The sequence below is a fragment of the Pongo pygmaeus genome, chromosome 8 (genome assembly GCF_028885625.2).
Source record: "Pongo pygmaeus isolate AG05252 chromosome 8, NHGRI_mPonPyg2-v2.0_pri, whole genome shotgun sequence".
In the NCBI taxonomy this organism is placed as follows: domain Eukaryota; kingdom Metazoa; phylum Chordata; class Mammalia; order Primates; family Hominidae; genus Pongo; species Pongo pygmaeus.
Window position 1 is genome coordinate 138,765,466 of NC_072381.2, and position 20,769 is coordinate 138,786,234.

Below are 20,769 nucleotides of genomic sequence, written 5' to 3' on the forward strand. Positions count from 1 at the left end.
AAGTCGGGAGTTCGAGACCAGCCTGACCGACATGGAGAAACCCCATCTCTACCAAAAATACAAAATTAGCTGGGTATGGTGGTGCATGCCTGTAATCCCAGCTACTCGGGAGGTTGAGGCAGGAGAATCACTTGAACCTGGGAGGCAGAGGTTGTGGTGAGCTGAGATTGTGCCATTGCACTCCAGCCTGGGCAACAAGAGAAAAACCCCATCTCAAAAATAATAATAATAACTAAATTAAAAATAAAAAGGCAGACACCTGAAGACACACGGGATGCACGTTGGGGAGGTCACGCTGCCACCCCCTTCCCCCAGCCCCGCCCACAATGTGGGCCCCCAAGTGCAGAGGTGGCACAGCCCTGCTTGGGCAGGAGGGCCTGGTGCTGACTTGGGTGGGGTCTGGTTCCCCTGAGGGCCCAAGGTGGTGGTCACACAGCAGTCTCCTGAGCATCCTCCACAAGGGCCTGACTGTGGGTGAGGCGCGCAGGTGGCAGTCAGCCCCAAGCTGGGCACTGCCCTGTGAGCCTGGGGGCAGCCCAGGGCCCCCCAGACTACACTGCCCAGGCCGGGGCTGGCCTCGCTGGCTGAGTGGGCCTCTGTCTCCATGGGACCCTGCCCTGCAGCTGATCTCCAAGGCCGGGGAGGCCCCGGTGGGGTGGGACCTGGCCCTGGATGTGGCTGATGTGTGTTGGGGCTGCCTGGGGCTTAGGCGCTGTGTTTCGTCCCCAGGAGCTGGAACAGCAGCTCATGATGGAGAAAAGAAACTACCGCAAGACCTTGAAGTTCTACCAGAAACTCTTACAGAAGGAAAAGAGGAACAAAGGTAAGGCCCGCGTGGGCACAGATCTGAGACCCCGGCCGCAGGCAGCCCGGCCCCCACCCACTCTGCTCCGCCCACAGGTTCCGACGTCAAGACCATGCTGTCCAAGCTGAAAGGGCAGCTGGAAGAAATGAAATCCAGGGTGCAGTTCCTCAGCTTGGTCAAGAAGTATCTGCAGGCAAGTGGGCTCCAGACCCCGCTCTGCCCCATGAGGCAGTAGCTTCAGACGGGCCTCCCACTGTTGGACGCTGTAAATCTGTCCATGTTAAGTCATAAAAGGGGCCCTGATTTGAGGGTCCAACGCCAGGAAGCCCTGGGGCGAGGGGCAGAGTGACCAAGCGCCCGTGTCCCGCTCCGGCAGGTCATGTACGCGGAACGCTGGGGCCTGGAGCCCTGCGCCCTCCCGGTGATTGTGAACATCGCGGCGGCACCCTGTGACACGCTGGACTTCAGCCCCCTGGACGAGTCCTCCTCGCTCATCTTCTACAACGTCAACAAGCACCCGGGCGGCCGGCAGAAGGCCCGCATCCTGCAGGCCGGCACGCCGCTGGGGCTCATGGCCTACCTGTACTCCAGGTGCGTCGGGAGAAAAGCTCACCCGGAAAAGGAGACGTAGCCCTGGGTGCTGAGAAGAGGTGCGGAACGTGCCCTCGCCGCTCAGCTGGGCTGGTTTGCACTTTTTAGTTTAGAGAAATGTTTAATCGGGGTTTAGGCCAATGTGCACTAGGTGCCGCCGGCAGCTTTGCAGAGCCCTGGCCAGAGTGGCCTCCGCCGCCTGTGGGCCTGGGCACCGGGTCTCAGGTGTGCCTGGTGGTCCCCAGAGGTGCTGCGGAACCCGCCCTACATAATTAACATACGGAATGGCTTCCAAAAATAACACGCATGGGCAGCTCGGCGATGTGGCCTGGACTCCATCCAACTCACCGAGTCAGAACACCCGGGGTAATTAGCTCCAGGGACGGGTGAGGCTGGGTGTTTCTGCAGCCCCTCCACTCGGTGTGCACACTGGCTCAGGAGACCCCTGATCCGTAAACGCTGGTGCGCGTACGTACGCCTGCAGCAGGGAGGAGCCGCCGGGCCCACTCACCTCCACCGGGGCCACAGGGCTAGACCCCCGGCCGCCCCACCAGCCCCCTCGGCCCTTCACCCACTCTGGCCTGCATGGGCCCCTGGGCTGCACCCTGTTCTCAGGCACTGGGAGCTGCAGCAGGCTCTGGACCCACTGGTCTGACCAGCTCCCAGAGAGGCCACCCTGCCAGTGACTGGGGCCAACCCCACGTTGGCTTATGGGACCCTTATGACACCACCTTGGAGCCCCAAGGGTCCTGTCTGAGCAGAGGCCATGGGGCCCAGCAAAGGACGCCAAGGAGGACAGCAGGGAGTCAGGGCTCTCAGCAGCCAGTGGGGACAGGGAGGCCCCCAGAGAGGGATGGCGGCCACCCCCAACCCCGTTACCCCAAGGACCCTCTAGAGAGGGACATGCCCCCCCCAACCCCGTTACCCCCAAGGACCTTCTAGAGAGGGACGGCGGCCCCATCCCCCGGACCCCGTTACCCCAAGGACCCTCTAGAGAGGGACGTGGCCCCCCCCAACCCCGTTACCCCCAAGGACCCTCTAGAGAGGGACGGCAGCCCCATCCCCCAGACCCCGTTACCCCAAGGACCCTCTAGAGAGGGACGTGGCCCCCTACCCCCGACCCCATTACCCCCAAGGACCCTCTAGAGAGGGATGGCAGCCCCACCCCCGACCCCGTTCTCCCAAGGTGAGCTGCCCCTGGTCACATGGGGTCAGCTACTAGCCAGGGGTCCAGGCTGACCCTCGGACCTAGTTCTCAGCCTCCTCATCTGCAAGACAGGCATGGCCCACACCCACCATAGGGTCTCTGTGCTGTTGTGGGAGACGTCCGTGTGCGTGACTGTGCACGTGTGCAGTGTGGTGTGTTCTTGGTGTGTGTGCATATGTGGTGTCTCCGGGTAATGTGTGATGTGCTTTATTGTACATGTGTAGTACACAAATGTGATGTGTATTTAGGCTTGTATGGACTGTGTGATGTGTGTGGTGTATGTGCTGATGGGATTGTCTGGCATGTGAGCACACGTGTGTGTGGCGTGGGGTATAATGTGACGTGTGTGCACGTGTGTGCTGTGTGGTTGTGGGATATTGTGTGGTGTAGGTACATGTGTGCGGTTGTGAGGTATAGTGTGACGTGTGTGCATGTGTGGGGTGGTGTGTGGCTTGTGTGCCCATGTATGCTGTGTGATGTGGAGTATTGTGTGGTGTGTGTTTGGGTATTGCGTGGCATGTGTGCATGTGTGTATGGCATGGGGTGTAGTGTGGCGTGTACACGTGTGTGGTTGGGTTTTGTGTGGTGTGTATGCACGTGTGGTGTGTGGTATGGGGTAGTGTGTTTGTGGTGTGTGGCATGGAGTATAGTGTGGTGAGTATGTGGTGTGTGGCGTGGGGTATAGTGTGTCTATGTGGTGTGTGACATGGGGTATAGTGTGGTGTGTGTGCACATGTGTGGTGTGCGGTGTGGGGTATAGTGTGTGTGCACATGTGGCATGAGGTATAGTGTGGCATGTGTGCACGTGTGATCTGTGGTGTGGGTAGTGTGTGGTGTGGGGTATAGTTTGTGTGCACGTATGTGTGGTGTGGGGTATAGTGTGGCTTGTGTGCACGTGTGTGGTGTGCGTGTCTGGTTGTGGAGTTCCGTGTGGCTTGTGTGCACGTGTGTGGTGTGCATGTCTGGTTGTGGGGTTCTGTGTGGCTTGTGTGCACGTGTGTGGTGTACACATCTGGTTGTGGAGTTCTGTGTGCATGTCTGGTTGTGGCGTTCTGTGTGGCTTTGTCCACGTGTGTGGTGTACGCGTCTGGTTGTGGAGTTCTGTGTGGCTTGTGTGCACATGTGTGGTGTGTGTCTGGTTGTGGAGTTCTGTGTGGCTTGTGTGCACATGTGTGGTGTGCGTGTCTGTGGTTGTGGAGTTTGCAGCTTGCACGGCGTGAGTGTGAGTGCTGTGCTTCCATGGAAGGAGCGTCTCCAGGCCGTGATGTGGTCACGAGGGGCTTCCCCGCTCTGTGGACCTGGTGGGCGTCACCTTTGCAGGGCAGCCTGGGGCTGGGGCTGTGGCCACCTGTGTCCTCAGCCCCCAGGTGAGCGGGTGACCAGGCCCCTTGTTCCAGGGCCGTGCCGTCTCCTGCCTGAGACCCCTCCAGGGTGGGAGAAGGCCTTGCCGGGCCTCTGCTTCCTGACCGTGGCCGTCGGGCTCCCAGGACAGTCCCAGACCGGCAGGCGGGGCCCTGGTCAGTGTCTCCTGAGGGTGGCCCAGTTTCACCCAGTGAAGACCCAGAACCTTTGAGCGTGCAGCATTGTGCCCAGTCCCGAGGCACCGGCTCCCTCAGCTTCCCGAGCTAACGGGTCCTGCGAGTGGAGACGCCACAAGGTCCTGCACAGGCTACGTTCAGAAAGGCCCTGGTGTTCAGCAGGGCACAGTGGCTCACGCCTGTCATCCCAGCACTTTTGGAGGCCGAGACAGGCAGATCACCCGAGGTCGGGAGTTCGAGACCAGCCTGGGAAACATGGTGAAACCCCATCTCTACTAAAATACAAAAATTAGCCGGGCGTGGTGGGCACCTGTAGTCCCAGCTACTCGGGAGGCTAAGGCAGGAGAATTGCTTGAACCCAGGAGGCGGAGATCGCACCACTGCACTCCAGCCTGGGCAACAAGAGTGAAACTCTGCCAAAAAAAAAACAAAAAAAAGGCCCTGGTGCTGGAAGGCTGGGAAGTAGTTGAGAATTTCAAATGAAACTTGAAAGTTGAGGGTTATCCATGTCCCCCCTTTAATTTCTCCGGGGATTCTCCTGACGGTGATACACAAAGAAAATGCACACACACATACAGTCACACCCCCCACTCGAACACTAGCCGAGCCCTGGGGTGAGGCCACCCCGCCCCTCACCGCCGCCCGCCCCGCCCCGCCCCACAGTGACGCCTTCCTGGAGGGCTACGTGCAGCAGTTCCTCTACACCTTCCGCTACTTCTGCACACCCCACGACTTCCTGCACTTTCTCCTCGACCGCATCAACAGCACGCTGACCAGGTACCACACTCCACAGCTCCACGCCCGCCAGAGCTTCCCCCGGGGTAGGGTGAGCGCCCATGGGTCTGGTTTAGCCCCCATGAAGAACGAGGTGGTCCCTAGTGACCCAAGGGGGTGAGGGGCCAGGGAAGTCTGGTTGGAGGTCTGGCTGGAGGTGGGGGACACACAGGGATGTGGAGAAAGCAGCTGGGGCAGGAGGGCGGTGGCCTGGGCACCTGGGAGCTCTGGGAGGGGACCTGGGGGAGTCGGGGTCTCTTCCTGCTGACCCGGGAGGAAAGCGGACAGCAGGTGAGCAGGCAGTGAGAGCCAGAAGGTCAGCTGGGGGAAGGGGGAGCACCAAGCGGAGGGTCCTGCCAGCCCCCAGCCTCCCTCGATACCCATGGCCAGCACCTGGCATCAGGAGAGGGGTGGTGGGCCGAGGGGGGGGGAGCTCTCCCTCTCTCCGGGCTGACCTGCTGCCCCCCCCAGGACACGCCATGCACCACCTTGCCCCCACACGCCCAGGCTGGGCACCTCCCTGGCACCTCAGGCCATCAGCCAGCCAGCTCCTGCCTTGGGGGAGGGACCCACGGAAGACTCCCAGCCCCCTAAGCCCCCTGCACACGTGGAGCCTGGTCCCATCCTGCTTTTCCGGGAGAGCCGCACGCAGCCCCTGGGCCTCTGCCCCCGACTCCCACATCCTGGCAGCTCAGCAGCTCCCCTGCGTCTCCAGGGCCCACCAGGACCCCACCTCGACCTTCAGCAAGATCTACAGGCGGAGCCTCTGCGTCCTGCAGGCCTGGGTGGAGGACTGCTACGCCGTGGACTTCCCTCGGAACAGCGGGCTGCTGGGGAAGCTGGAGGACTTCATCTCCTCCAAGGTGACGGTGGCGCCGAGCTGGGCGGCCGCACCCAAAGCTCCCACAGCGGGAGGTGCCGCCCTCCTCCGGAAGGTGGCAATGACCCCCCACCACCGTGCTTCTGCCTAGATCCTACCCCTGGACGGCTCTGCCAAGCACCTGCTGAGCCTCCTGGAGGTGGGCATGGACCGGCGGGCCGAGGGCAGCCCTCGCGGCACAGACCTGGAGAACCCCAGGGAGGCCGAGGAGGATGCCAGACCCTTCAACGCCCTCTGTAAGAGGCTCTCAGAGGACGGCATCTCCAGGAAGGTGGGGTCCTTTCTCAGGGGAGGGCCTCCCTGGACAGGCGGATGTGGGTCCCTGAGCCCAGCCTCAAAGACGTAACTGGTGCATGCACACACATACACACAAGTGCAAATGGGCACATCTGTATATGTGCATACACATAGACGTGTGCACATACACTTGTGTGCACATCCATACCTGTGCACATCACACACATCCACACGTGCACACGCGTGACCCTCACATCCACATGTGCACACGAACATGCACCTTCACACATCCACACATGCACACGCGTGACCCTCACATCCACACGTGCACACGAACGTGCACCTTCACACATCCACACATGCACACTCGTGTGCACCCTCACACATTCACATGTGCACTCTCACACATATCCACACATACACGTGTGCACCCTCACGCAATCCACACATGCGCACACGTGTACCCGCACACACACACACACATGCACCCTCACATCCACATGTGCACACTCACATACCCCCTCCATGTTCCCGGTCCCAGGCAGCCCTGCTGGGCTGGCACCTCCTGCACTGTCCTGGGTGCTCAGGAGAGGAGGGTCCTGCTGTGACTCACTGACCCATGGGCCAGAGACTAAGGCGGAAGAAGCCAGTGTGGGGAGAGAAATGCCCTTTCCATTAAACCTCAGCATCCTGCCCATGGGGGACCTGCTGAAACGACCAGGACAGGCATCCTTGTGCCAGCACAGCTGTGGGTGGGCAGGCTGCTCTCTGGCTCTGGCTGGGCCAGTCTGAGGAGCACCGGGCTTGGACCTGGCCTGGTCCTCACCACCCCCCCCACCTCCCTGGACCCCTGACCCGGAGGGGACACGGAGCTTGGGCCCCTCAGTGCCTGGCCTGCCCTGCAGAGCTTCCCCTGGAGGCTGCCCCGAGGCAACGGGCTGGTGCTGCCACCGCACAAGGAGCGCCCCTACACCATTGCCGCAGCCCTGCCCAAGCCCTGCTTCCTCGAGGACTTCTACGGCCCCTGTGCCAAGACCAGCGAGAAGGGGCCCTACTTCCTGACGGAGTACAGCACTCACCAGCTCTTCAGCCAGCTCACGCTGCTACAGCAGGTGAGGAGGGAGAGGATCCGCACCCAGGTCACCTGCGAGTCGGGGCCCCAGAAACACTCCGCGCCCACAGGGCCCTCAGCGGCTGCTTCCAAAGGAATAGACGGGCAGAGAAGGGGCCAGCTGCCAGGTCCGCAGGTTGGGGGTGGCTGCCAGGTGCACAGGTCCAGGTGGCTGCTGCCTCAATGGGAGGCCCAAGCAGGGGCTTGGGCCCCAGCAAACCTGAGTCCTCCTCTCCAGACCACTGCCCGCTGGGCCTGGCCCTGCCTCTGCCCAGCACTCCGGCCTCACAGGCACTAGAGGATGCCCTGAGGGTTGCATGGGGCGCTAAGTCTCTCCCCCCAGCCCCTCCACCGGAGCTGGGCCAACCCGGTTCCTTGTGCCTCACCCAGCTCCAGGGCGCTGCCCAACTTCCTCTGCCGCCACCACAGCCAGCCCTCAGGTGGCCTCTTCCCAGGTCCCTGCCATCCCGGGAGCCCACCTCATGTAGCAGGTGACAGCAGTGATGCCAACCTAGTGATCCACCTGCTGTCACGAGGGCTGCCCCGGACGCCATGAGCCCCTGGGGGCCAAGCACATGGGGAGCCCTGCGGCCGATCCCTGTGGACTGTTGGGTGGGTATTGAACCTGGGTTTGCAGAGATGGCCCCCTAGAAAACCCCCACCCTCCCTGGGACCCTGCGTTGGACACAAGGCCCTAAGGGATGGAAGCCTGAATCTCTTGTTTCCATGTTCTGGGCAGGAGTTGTTTCAGAAGTGCCACCCAGTCCACTTCCTGAACTCACGGGCCCTGGGCGTCATGGACAAGAGCACCGCCATCCCCAAGTGAGTGTCCGGGGCCTCAGCTGGGAGCAGTGGTGGAGGGTCTTGGGGGCTTCCCGTAAGAGTCTTGTGGACGCCCCTGACCAGCAGGAGATGCCTGTGTCTCCAGAGACGCGAGAGAGTGGTGTCTGCCAGTCGGAGCGGCCTCGTGGCCCGACCCCAGCCCACCCTGCACCAGCAGCCCCAGGGCCGGGCAGGGCCACCTGCGCAAGTTCTGGGGGTGACGGGGGCCATATTTCTCTTCCAGAGCCAGCTCTTCTGAGTCTCTTTCAGCCAAAACCTGCAGCTTATTTCTGCCCAATTACGTTCAGGACAAGTATCTGTTACAGCTTCTAAGAAATTCGGATGACGTCAGCACCTGGGTGGCTGCAGAGATTGTGACCAGCCACACCTCCAAGGTGGGCACCCTACAGTTCCGAGGCCAACACGGGGCGTGGGGCCCGCCTACCCGGGGGTGGCAGCGCCTCCTGTAAGGCCGTGGCCTGAACCCTCTCCCAATGCAGTGAACCCAACTCTGTGTCCCTTGGAGCCACACCCAACCCAAGGCTGAGGGGAGCAGGGCACAGGCTTCACTACATCGGGGGTGGGGGGCGGTCAGCCTCCCTCCCAGCTCTCCCCCAGCACTGCCTGCCACATCCATGGCCACATCCACAGCCACATCTTCGTGTGCCCAGCCACATCCCCAGCCACGTCCACATCTGCAGCCAGAGATGGCTCCCCTCAGTTGTGGGTGATCCTTGGCTGTGGGCCGCCTGGAGACCCAGGACAAACTGCACCCACCACTGCTACCACCCTTACCTGTGCTCACCACACACAGAGTCCCTCACGCACCACCCCCAGCACTGGGCTCCGCCACACACCCCACCCCACCCCAGGCCCCATCCCCTCTGTGCCTGAGCCTAGTCCCTGGGCTGGGGCTTGTGATGCCCAGCGTCCCACCCTGGGCTCCTCCTGGCCGAATGCTCATTGTGGGTTCTTAGTCTGTGGAACGCATCGGCTCCGTGGTCTGACCAACGTCAAGGTCAAGCTCCAGCGCCGGAGCCCAGTCTCAGCCTCTTCTAGGTCCTGTGGGGCTTGGGCTGGACTGGGGGCTCCTCACCTGACCCGCCCCACCAGCTGTCAGGCAGGGCACTGTGCAGCCCCGAGAGAGTCACCTGCTTCCACCAGCTCATCCTTCACGGGGCCCACCTGCCCAGGAGGCATCAGGGTCCACAGCTTCTCAGGAGGCCACAGTCCCTCAGCCCCGGGGGTCTGCACCTTCACCCAGCGGACGCCTTCACCCAGTGGACGGACAGCCTATTACAGAGGCCTCTGATCTCCTCACACCTGAGCTCAGCTGGGGCTTGGCTGTCGTGGGCTGGGGTCACCAGGTCCCGCTCCAAGTAAGACTCAGGATTACAGGGCCCCTTCCCCCACAGCAGGGAGGTGGCGGCCTCGGCCCATGGGTGGACACCCACCCCCTCCTGGGCCGCAGCTCTCTGAAAGCAAACTTGAGCCCAAGGAACAGGACTCCCGGCCACGAACCCCATCACTGCCGTCCCTGCTGCTGTCCCAGAGTGGGCCGAAGGCTCTGGGGGAACCAGGAGCTGCTCGCAGCCCACCAAGGTGCAGTACCTCCCTGCCAGGTGGCAAAGCCACCTCCACGGTGGACAGAGCTTCCCTTCCTATTATTCTTTCACGCTCCTCCAAGCCCGCAGGCAACCCCGGGCCATAAACGAAGGCAGAGGCGCTGCCTTCTCTCCTCCCTTGGGGAGAATTTTCCAACTTTGGGGATTCATTGCCAGGGCACACCAGCACGGGATGTGGGAACAGGGAGCCTGGTTGCCTGTTTGCTTGGATCCATGGTTTTCACCATATCATGAGGGACGTGAAAATGCGATTTCCCTAAACCAGAGCCTTCACGCACGGCCCGTGTGGCCAGGCTTCATGAGGATGAGCACAAGGACAGGTGGCCGTCACCTGGCCAACCCGCAGTGTCCTGGGCGCACCCTCACCCCGAGCCGCCCCAGCAGGTGGAGGACCGCCCCTCCCAGCCTGAGACCCACCTCGAGCCTGCGGCGGCCCTGCCTGAGGGTCTCCAGGATGGCCGTTCGTCCTGGTCACGCGCCCATGTCCAGGTCTGCGGGGTGGGCAAGAGTCGTGCAGGCTCACACCCAGGGCTGCTGGCACCCAGCGTGGCTGGGACAGAGCTTGGCACTGCTGCCACATACCCGTTAGCAAAAGGGAGCTGCGGATCGCTCAGAACAGGCCCCTCACCTCCTCACGGGAGCGGACGGACCTCGCCGGAGACCACAGGCCCCTCACCTCCTCACGGGAGCGGACGGACCTCGCCGGAGACCACAGGCCCCTCACCTCCTCACGGGAGCGGACGGACCTCGCCGGAGACCACAGGCCCCTCACCTCCTCACGGGAGCGGACGGACCTCGCCGGAGACCACAGGCCCCTCACCTCCTCACGGGAGCGGACAGACCTCGCCAGAGACCCACTTCTAAAAGCACCATGCTCGTCCATCTAACAAGTGTTAGATCCACAATGTCCTGACGTATTGTGTCTCAATGGCTGTGAGGTCGGAACGATCCAGGACACTGAGTTTCACATTTGTAAATTCAGGACCCCAGAAAATCGTTAAAATATAAAATTTGAGCACAGAGGGCAGCAGTGATCAATAAAAATGCTCGGGGGTCAGTGGCTCCGTTCCGGCGATGCCTGGAGTGAGGCAAAGCGGAGACACAAGGGCAGAAAGAAGCGGTGTAAAATTTCTCACCTTAAGAAAATGGGGGATTGGTGGTTCCGTTCAGATGATGTCTCAGTGGCACCGTTTAGACGATGTCTGGAGGGAGACAAGGTAGAAACAGAAGCAGGAAGAAACAGCATAAAATTTCTCACCTTAACAAAATACAGGCCGGTCGCAGTGACTGATGCCTGTAACCCCAGCCCTTTGGGAGGCTGAGGAGGGCAGATCACTTGAGCCCAGGAGTTGGGACCAGCCTGGACAACATATCGAAATCCCGTCTCCTCTGAAAATATAAAAAATTGTCCAGGCTGGTGGCGCACACCTGGAGTCCCAGCTCCTCAGGAGGCTGAGGCGGGAGGATCACAGGAGCCCAGGAGGTGGAGGTTGCAGTGAGCTGAGGTCGCACCACAGCAGCGCAGATGACGGTGCGAGACCCTATCTCAAAAAAATTTAAAAACTGGGGAGTTTGAAAGCAGAATAGGGCTTTGGTTTATTTAGATTTGTTTAAAAGTTTAGAACACCATAGCCAAGAGGTGGAGGCACCTAAATGTCCACGGAGGGAAGAACAGATAAAGAAAATGCAGCCTCTTCGTACCTTAAGAAGTCACTCAGCCTTAACAAAAAGGAAATTCTGACACCTGCGGCAGCACGATGAACCTCGAGGGACTCAGGCTCAGGTAAAGGAGCCAGTCACGAAGCACGGACACTGCAGCTCCACGTACACGAGAGGGACTCAGGCTCAGGTAAAGGAGCCAGTCACGAAGCACGGACACTAGACGGCTCCACGTACACGATGCCTCGAGGGACTCAGGCTCAGGGAAATGAGCCAGTCACGAAGCACAGACACTGGACAGCTCCACGTACACAATGAACCTCGAGGGACTCAGGCTCAGGGAAATGAGCCAGTCACGAAGCACAGACACTGGACAGCTCCACGTACACGAGGTGCCTGGAGGCACCGGATTCACGGAGACAAAGTAGCAGGGTGGGTGCCGGGGGCTGGGAGTGGGGCGCAGGGAGCTCGTGTTGAACGGGGACCGAGTTTCAGTTTGGGAAGATGGAGAGTTGCAGACATGCTGCACGATGTGGATGTAGTTAACACGGCTGAGCTGTGCACTTAGAAAAGGCTACAAAGGTAAATCCTCTATTACATACTTTTTACAATTAAAAATCAAAAGGTTAAAACAACCATGAAAAAGTGTGGTGAAATAGTTGTATCTCAAAATTACATACTTTTCATCTACTTAAACCAATGAAGAAATAGACTGAGACGTCAGCGTAGAAAGTGTATCCGGTAAACACTTCTCAAACTCCTCTCAAGGCGCTCAGGCAGGAGAGCTGGGGCCGCAGTTGGGGTGAGCCCAGGATCATATGAGGTGCCTTCAGCTGCACAGGGGCCCTGCAGACAGGAGTTGAGCCCGGGGGCTGGGCGCAGTGGCTCACGCCTCTAATCCCAGCACTGTGGGAGGCCGAGGCAGGCAGATCATGAGATCAGGAGTTCAAGACCTGCCTGACCAACATGGTGAAACCCCATCTCCACTAAAAATACAAAAATTATCACGCCTGTAATCCCAGCACTTTGGGAGTCCAAGGCGGGCAGATCACGAGGTCAGGAGTTCGAGACCAGCCTGGCTGACATGGTGAAACCCCATCTGTACTAAAAATACAAAAATTAGCATGCCTGTAATCCCAGCACTTTGGGAGGCTGGGGCAGGCAGATCACGAGATCAGGAGTTCAAAACCAGCCTGGCCGACATGGGGAAACCCCGTCTCTACTAAAAATACAAAAATTATCACGTCTGTAATCCCAGCTCCTTAGGAGGCTGAGGCAGGAGAATCACTTGAACCCAAGAGGCAGAGGCTGCACTGAGCCAAGATCGCGCCACTGCATTCCAGCCTGGGCCACAGAGCAAGACTCCATCTCAAAAAAAAAAAAAAAAAAAGGAGTCGATCCAGGGGACGGCGTCCAGCTGGACTCTGCAGCCTTGGTTTCCACCAAAGGATAGCCCAGGCCAAGGTGATTCCTCAGGGACAGGCAGCTCCAACAGGAGGGGTCAGCTGAGTTCTCCAGAATCTTCCTGAAGTCCTGGAAGTGGATCCAAGAATGCAGCCCTTCGGGACAGCTCAGAATACGAATCCTGCCGGGTGAGGAATTCACCACCCATGGGGTGTTCCAACCAAGACCAGCAAGGTCGTCACCGCCAGCCACAGAGCCTCAGAGGAGGGGACGGCACTCAGGCGCCCACCCCGGACTGCACCCAAACACTCCTGCCACAGCCCGGACTGCACCCAAACACTCCTGCCACGGGCCCGGACTGCACCCAGACACTCCTGCCACGGGCCCGGACTGCACCCAGACGCTCCTGCCACGGGCCCGGACTGCACCCAGACGCTCCTGCCACGGGCCCGGACTGCACCCAGACGCTCCTGCCACGGGCCCGGACTGCACCCAGACGCTCCTGCCACGGGCCCGGACTGCACCCAGACGCTCCTGCCACGGGCCCGGACTGCACCCAGACGCTCCTGCCACGGGCCCGGACTGCACCCAGACGCTCCTGCCACGGGCCCGGACTGCACCCAGACGCTCCTGCCACGGCCCCGGACTGCACCCAGACGCTCCTGCCACGGCCCCGGACTGCACCCAGACGCTCCTGCCACGGCCCCGGACTGCACCCAGACGCTCCTGCCACGGCCCCGGACTGCACCCAGACGCTCCTGCCACGGCCCCGGACTGCACCCAGACGCTCCTGCCACGGCCCCGGACTGCACCCAGACGCTCCTGCCACGGCCCCGGACTGCACCCAGACGCTCCTGCCACGGCCCCGGACTGCACCCAGACGCTCCTGCCACGGGCTCGGCGCAGCGGGTGGGGGGTAGGCAAGGAGCTGCGTGTGGCTCCCCATCTGCCTGTGGACAGACAGCGGCCTCTCCCTGGGTGGGGACGCCTTTCCCAGTCCTGAAGCTGCCTGGGGAGGTGCGTCCAGGCACAATCTTGCTTTTGAGAAGTGAGGGTGGACTTCTTTTCACATCTTTCCACATTATCAGGCTTTGCTTTTATTTTGTTTTGTTTCAAGTCATGCCCACCCCATCCCGCCAGCCCAGCCCCTCCACGGCCATGGCCACGGCTCACCTGCGTCCACACGGCCGCTTCCTTTCCACACACGTGATGCAGCACACACTGTTGTGTCTTGGAGCTGGGTGATTTTAACAGGTTCTCAAATATTCCCTTTGTTCATCTTAAACCAGAAGACGCTAAATGTGTCATTTTCTCATTGCAGCTGCAGGTGAACTTGCTGTCCAAATTTTTGCTGATTGCAAAATCTTGCTATGAGCAGAGAAACTTCGCGACAGCCATGCAGATCCTGAGCGGGCTGGAGCACCCGGCCGTGAGGCAGTCTCCCGTGCGTCCCCCTCGGGCCCCGAGGCGGGGGTGGGCACCCGCACGGCCGCAGGAGTCTCACCTGTACTTTCATTTCAGGCCTGGAGAATTCTGCCTGCAAAGATAGCAGAGGTCATGGAGGAGCTCAAAGCCGTGGAGGTACCAGCACTTTACGTGGCCGGGCAGCTTTGGTCCCCCGAGGCCCTCTCCTAAACGGCCTGCTGTGCAGAGCCTGCCGCACCCAGACGCAGGCACCACAGAGCGTGCAGGTGGCCTCACCAAGGCCCAGGGGTCCTCTCCCGGCAGGGCCTCTGCTGCCACCTGGGCAAAGGTGTCCCACCTGCTCGGTCACGGGGCCTTGCTGGTCTGAGCTCCTCACACAGAGCACAGGTGCCCAGAGGAGAGCACTGAGGTCTGTGGCTGGGGCCTGCGCTTGACCAACCTGGACGTCCTCCAGGACGGCAGGGGTGGCCTCATCAGATGACGAACAAGGAAGCACTGCTGGAAGTGATCGGCCATCCCCAAAAATGACACAGACGAGCCCCAGAGCAGCCAGAGCCTGTCCCCATCCTGGGTCTCAGAGCTCGGCCTCAAGCCCCAGCCACAGCTGTCCACGGGTGGGAGGGCTCCTGCGTGTCTTTGCTGGACACGCAGACGCGGGGCCCTGCACTGGTCAGCCGGGGTCTCATTTAGAGAAGCTGGGTTACCTGGCACTTTCCTGGAGTCCAGCAGAGAGCAAGGAAAGGGACTCACCATTTCAGTAGCAGGAGGCACAAAACCTCCCAGCGGCTGTCAGGGCCGTGAAAGCTTAAGACCCTGCAGGTGTGAGCCAAGTCCAACCATCCAGGCACATTCGGGACTGGAAGCTAATTCAGAGAGCCGGGTAGACCCAGTGCGTGGAGAACGCAGGACCAGCTGGGACTGGTTGGGCTGCGCTGGCCCGGGCTGAGGCTCCTGCACTGACCAGGCCGTGTCTCTCCCTGGCCCCGTCCCGGCTGGACCACCAGGTCTTCCTGAAGAGCGACAGCCTGTGTCTGATGGAAGGGCGGCGCTTCCGGGCGCAGCCCACCCTGCCCTCGGCCCACCTCCTGGCCATGCACATCCAGCAGCTGGAGACAGGTGGCTTCACCATGACCAACGGGGCCCACAGATGGAGCAAGCTCAGGTCAGGAGGGGCTCAGGCGGGCACGCGCCCAGGTGGGGCGGGGCTCAGGCGGGCACACGCCCAAGAGAGGAGGGGCTCAGGCGGCCGCGCATCCAGCAGAGGAGGGGCTCAGATGGGCACACGCCCAGGTGGGGCAGTCTCCGGTGGCACCTCTCCTCCTGTCCCTGCTTTTCAGAGGCCTGGGTACCTTGCCCCTCGCTTGGCACTCACAGCCTCAGACCTCCCTCTACCCAGGATAACCTCCAGCCACCTCCTTCTCTGCAAATCTGGAGCATTTCCTGCACTCCTGCTGTCCATGGTCCCAAAACACTCCCCGTGGTCTCTAGGGACCCTCGTGTTGGGACCCAGGCACATTTTCCACCCCACCCTGAGGGTCTCTGCAGCACAGAGGCTGCCCGGCAGCAACCCGTCCTGACTGCTGGGTGCCACAGTGTCCCTGCTCCCCCTCAGACCCCTCTCCCTAGAGACGTCCACGTGGGACCCAGGATCAGTCCTCAGCCTGTCCCTGTGGTCCTGCTGTCCACCTTGCACACCACCTGGGAGGCGCAGACTGGGGCTGGCTGTAAACCCACCGCCACGACCCACAGGGCTCTTCCACCTGGTGAGGCACGTGGGCCAGCCTCTCCTCGGAGCCCCAGGCCGGTGTGTCCGATGGCCCTCAGGTGCCCACAGCCCCAAGCTCGGCCTCACTCACAATCTCCCACCCTCCCGTCTCATCTCGTCGCCTGCCGTTGTCCACACACGGTCAGGTGGAGGCTGCCCAGGCCACGGCGGCTCCACCCTCCCCCACGGTGGATGGCCTCACTTGGGGAGCAGTGCCCAGTGGACCAGGTGCCTATGGATCCTCAGCCTGATAGGTGAAGGTCCCCTTCTTAGATAGGCACCAATTTAAAAACAATAATTATAATATGCCATAAACGTATGCTCATTGTAAGAGATCAGAAAACCCACGTCAGCAAAAGAGAAGCTAAAAACTAAAGTAGGCCAGGTGCGGCGGCTCACGCCTGTAACCCTAGGTAGGCTGAACGCAGCAGCTCACGCCAGTAACCCTAACACTTTGGGAGGCCGAGGCAGACAGATCACCTGAGGTCAGGCGTTCAAGACCAGCCTGGCCAACATGGTGAAACCCCATCTCTACTAAAAATACAAAAAATTAGCTGGGTGTGGTAGCTGGCGCCTGTAATCCCAGCTACTCAAGAGGTTGAGGCAGGAGAATCACTTGAACCCAGGAGGCGGAGGCTGCAGTGAGCTGAGATCACGCCACTGCACTCCAGCCTGGACGACAAGAGTGAAACAGCGTCTTAAAAAAAAGGCTGGGTGTGGTGGCTCACGCCTATAATCCCAGCACTTTAGGAGGCTGAGGCAGGCGGATCACAAGGTCAGGAGATCGAGACCATCCTAGCTAACGTGGTGAAACCCCGTCTCTACTAAAAATACAAAAATTAGCTGGGCGTGGTGGCGGGCGCCTGTAGTCCCAGCGACTCGGGAGGCTGAGGCAGGAGAATGGCATGAAACCTGGAGGCAGAGCTTGCAGTGAGCCGAGATCACGCCACTGCACTCCAGCCTGAGCGGCAAGAGTGAAACTCCATCTCAAAAAAAAAACAAAACTTAAGATGATGCTCAATCAGGAAAGAAAACAAGCCAAGAGTGGCGCTTGCTCACCACGGCGTCCACGTGCGTATGTGAGCGCCTCCAGATCTGCCCTTCCCAGCATCCCCGTGTGTGTGAGAGCCCATCCAAGCATGCTCTTCCCGGCATGTGTGTGTGTGTGAGCACATCCAGGGATGCTCTTCCCGGCGTGTGTGTGTGTGTGTGTGTGTGTGAGAGAGCACATCTAGGCATGCTCTTCCCGGCGTGTGTGTGTGTGTGTGTGTGTGTGAGAGACAGCCCATCCAGGCATGCTCTTCCCGGCGTGTGTGAGCCCATCCAGGCATGCTCTTCCCAGCGTGTGTGTGTGAGTACATCCAGGCTTGCCCTTTCTTTGCCATAATGGACGTCCCTTTCTTTGTCCCTCACACTGGGCATGTGGTGTTTCCATCCAAAATCAGGACAGGGCGTCTGTCTGTGGCATCAGTGTGCCCAGGCCTGGCTGAGGGCTCCTGCTCCTGACTGGCCAGTTTTCTCCGTTATATTCTGTAGTGTGCTGGTCACCGTCAACAACCAGCTGTCCCGGGAATCCGGCCCTGGGCCCCGGCCATGGCGATTCCCAGGTATGAATGTGAACGCTCTGCACGGCAGCAGGGAGTCCCTTGCCTGCCTCGTCCTCTCAGCTGCAGTCCCTGCGGCCAACTGGGCTTGACTCTGCTTGGGACGCTCGGCACGGACAAGCCTGAGCCTGCAGGGTTTCCGTAAGCGTGTGTGGACTGAAATGTGGATGGATGGACAGTCAGACAGACGGAAATTTTCGGTCTGAGTAGTGACGTGAGATTCACCTCGCTAATAAATACAGAAAACCCACCCTTCAGAATTTACACGGTGAAAAGGTTTAGTCCAAATGATTCCTAAGAACGCGGGGGGACTCCCTCCCCATGGAAGCCACACCCCTGCCCTGTGCAAACTAACGTCTCTTCTTTCCCCAACGGAAGGAACATCGCGAAGGTGGTGAGCCAGGTGCACGCATTCCAGGAGAACCCTTACACCTTCAGCCCCGACCCCAAGCTCCAGTCGTACCTCAAGCAGAGGATTGCCCAGTTCAGCGGTGCCGACATTTCCACGCTCGCCGCAGACAGCAGGGCCAACTTCCACCAGGTCTCCGGCGATAAGCACTCGCGGAAGATTCAGGACAAGCTACGGAGGATGAAGGCCACATTCCAGTAGCCGAGCTCAGGCCTGGTGTGGAATTCCAGATCCGAATCCGACTGCGGGGGGCGGGCCGGGAGGTGGGAGCCGTGTCTCAGGCCCGGCCGTTATCAAGGCCCCTCCGCCCCCGAGCCCTGGGGAGCTGGACCAGGAGGTGGAGGCTCAGGGGACCCCACGGGGACAGGCAGAGCTGGTCTCCACCCAGCAGACGGAGCCAGGACGGGCACAAGAGTCTTGGAGGTTTGCGTGTTTCTGCTAGAATTAAAAAGTTAAATTTAAAAATGAAAATGAAAGACAGCTTCCCAGGAGTTTTGTGCCTGTCTGCGCCTCTCACACAGATAAGTGGCTCTTATCCTGTCTGCACTTCTCACACACAGATAAGTGGCTCTTACCCAGCTCTCAGCGACTCCCCCACAAAACAGCAACAGCCTCCACCACCGACTCAACAGACTTCAGAGTAGCTCCTCCCTGAGCAGGTTTCTGAGCCAGCCTCGGCTGGCTGAGCAACGAAGGACCAAAGCTGACCTCTGAGCATGTCATGTCAACCGCAGCTCCCAGGGGCTCCGAGACCTCCCATCTGAGACCCTGCCTGGGTTCACCCCCCACAATCCAGACCCAGAACCCCTCTCCCCTTCCTTGCCCAGTGCCCCTCCTCCCCAGCCCAGACCCCCAGGTGCCCAAGGCCTGCTGCTGGAGCAGGCACCTTGGGCTGGGCCTGCTCCCCCAGGGCCCAGGGCCCCCCAGCTTAGAACAGCCCTTGGTGAGGCGGCCGTGCCCGGGCAAAGGCCCTGCTTTCTGGAGAGGACACTCAGAGCAGCTCCAAGACAGAGGTTCTGTGGCGGGGGTCCCTGAGAGTGCCCCCACCCATCTCATGCCCCAGGGGCTGCCGCTGCCCACCACCTCCAGCAGCCATGCATGTGCGCCCGCAGCCCTGCCTCCACAGCTCGCCACACACTCACGCTTCGCCAGAGACAGGAAGTGCGCTGCCTCCACGGCCCTGAGCCCTTGCTCAGGTTCTTGGACCCCAGGCAGCTGGTGTGGAGCCCCTCGGCCAGGGCCATGGGAGACCCGCGCAGTCAGATCCACACTGGCCTCTGCAGCTGGGTGGCCAGAGCCCCGGGCACGGCCCCAGCTCCGTGTGGCTCTCACGGTGCCAATCACAAGACCCAGGGTTGTGCTTTCGAGTTTTAGAATTAGTCATTCTTCAGAGCAGCCAGCTAGTGGCATTTCTAGGAAAACCGTGACCTGTGACAAATCGCTGCATTTTTAATGTCAAGATGTGTTTTCCCACATAAATTCACCGGAGACATCTGGGCCCTGCTTCGATGTAACATGAGAGGAAGTCGGCGTCCTGGCCACGAAATGCAGTTCACTTTTTTTTAAGCTTTTATATGGATTATGTTCTGCTGACCCCTGCCCGCATTTTCAGGTTTTGTATTTAACGAAGATGGTGCCCAGTGCAAATCAACATTCCAGCGGTCAGGACTGACCCCGGGGGAGCACTGGGCTCAGGCTTCAGCGCGACTGTCCGCATGGCTCCCTCCTGTCCTGGCACCAATTTCTGAATAAAGTCCTTTCTACCAGCCGCTGCTGTGTGGTCACTCTGTGGGTCCCCAAGGTGACCTCTGCAGGTCGAGATGGTTTCCTTTATGGCCGCACAAAGGCCCCTTACAGGTGCTCACAAGGACTCCAGGTGCGAGATGTGCTCAACCCAGGACTGAAAACCAACCTGCCGGTCCACAGCGACGCCCTCTGATGCCGCAGAGAAAGGCCTGGGTCTGCCAGACGTGTGTCGCAACTCACGCCCCGCCAGGAGAAAAGCTGCCGCCAAAACTCCCAGGCCGTGGGAACAAGCAAACGTACCTGCTGGGGTAGGAAACACTTGCTTCTGGCTGTGACTGCAAATAGCCTAAAAGAACGGACTCCCAAAACCACGCTCATGTGTGCACACATCCAGGCTCGCCCCTCCATTGACAAAAAGGACGTCCCTCATGCTGGACGTGCAGTGTCTTCATCCAAGATCAGGACGGGCGTCTGTCCGTCAGCTCTTACAGGCTATTTGCACAGACCCATGGCTGTTCTTGGGTCAACCTGCCCTAAACTCTGCCCAGCCCAGCCAGTTCCCACCTGGCAGCCCTGTGGGCAAGACAGAGCTGGGTCCCCCGTCATCACGGTACAAGCCGTAGCTCTGACCAAAGTGGAGAGGGAGGCCAGAAGGGGAAGCTCCTGCAGGTGGGGCTGGTGGCCCGGGAAACGACGCTCTCACAGTTGTCATAGGGTAAGACTGGTGGACACCACTCAGGGAGAGGCTCACGGCCAAGGCTTCCGACGGTTTTGGGATTGTAAACTGTGGATGCTTTGGGGAAAAGAGCTGATGGGTCTTTCGGGAAGTTCCTGTGATGAACGGTGCGGTTATCCGCCTGGAGGGAGGCCCAGGAAAAGCCGAGAAGACAAGATGGTGGAGTCCAATTGTGCTGGACAGGAGCTGCCCCAGACAGGGGGCCCTGGTCCTGGTCATGTGTGTGTCCTCATCCCCCACGCCATGCAGGCCGGACCCCTCACTGCAGTGGCTCCAATAAACTCAGCTCCGCTGAGCACAGGACTTTTCTCTTGGAGAGCTGACAGCCAGCAACCCTATGAGCCTCGCTCCTCGGCGCCATCCACTTCCCGGCTCTGTCCCCCACGCCCTCATCCACTTCCCAGCTCTGTCCCCCACGCCGTCATCCACTT

At 60.3% G+C, this 20,769-nt stretch overlaps 1 protein-coding gene across 2 annotated transcripts in view; it reads left to right on the forward strand.

Moving 5' to 3' along the window:
* Positions 1–19,618, forward strand: part of KNDC1 (kinase non-catalytic C-lobe domain containing 1) — a 70,377-nt gene extending 50,759 nt beyond the window's left edge. For both annotated transcript variants that reach the window (XM_054504007.2, XM_054504008.2), the window contains exons 18-30: positions 730–823; positions 901–998; positions 1,182–1,396; positions 4,805–4,918; positions 5,631–5,778; positions 5,887–6,066; positions 6,938–7,144; positions 7,883–7,965; positions 8,210–8,360; positions 13,975–14,097; positions 14,175–14,234; positions 15,083–15,240; positions 17,826–19,618. In XM_054504007.2, the coding sequence (XP_054359982.1) occupies positions 730–823; positions 901–998; positions 1,182–1,396; positions 4,805–4,918; positions 5,631–5,778; positions 5,887–6,066; positions 6,938–7,144; positions 7,883–7,965; positions 8,210–8,360; positions 13,975–14,097; positions 14,175–14,234; positions 15,083–15,240; positions 17,826–18,057 (1,863 nt within the window). In that variant the 3' untranslated portion in view covers positions 18,058–19,618. The remainder of the gene's footprint in view (positions 1–729; positions 824–900; positions 999–1,181; positions 1,397–4,804; positions 4,919–5,630; positions 5,779–5,886; positions 6,067–6,937; positions 7,145–7,882; positions 7,966–8,209; positions 8,361–13,974; positions 14,098–14,174; positions 14,235–15,082; positions 15,241–17,825) is intronic.
* The last annotated feature ends 1,151 nt before the right edge of the window (positions 19,619–20,769 follow it).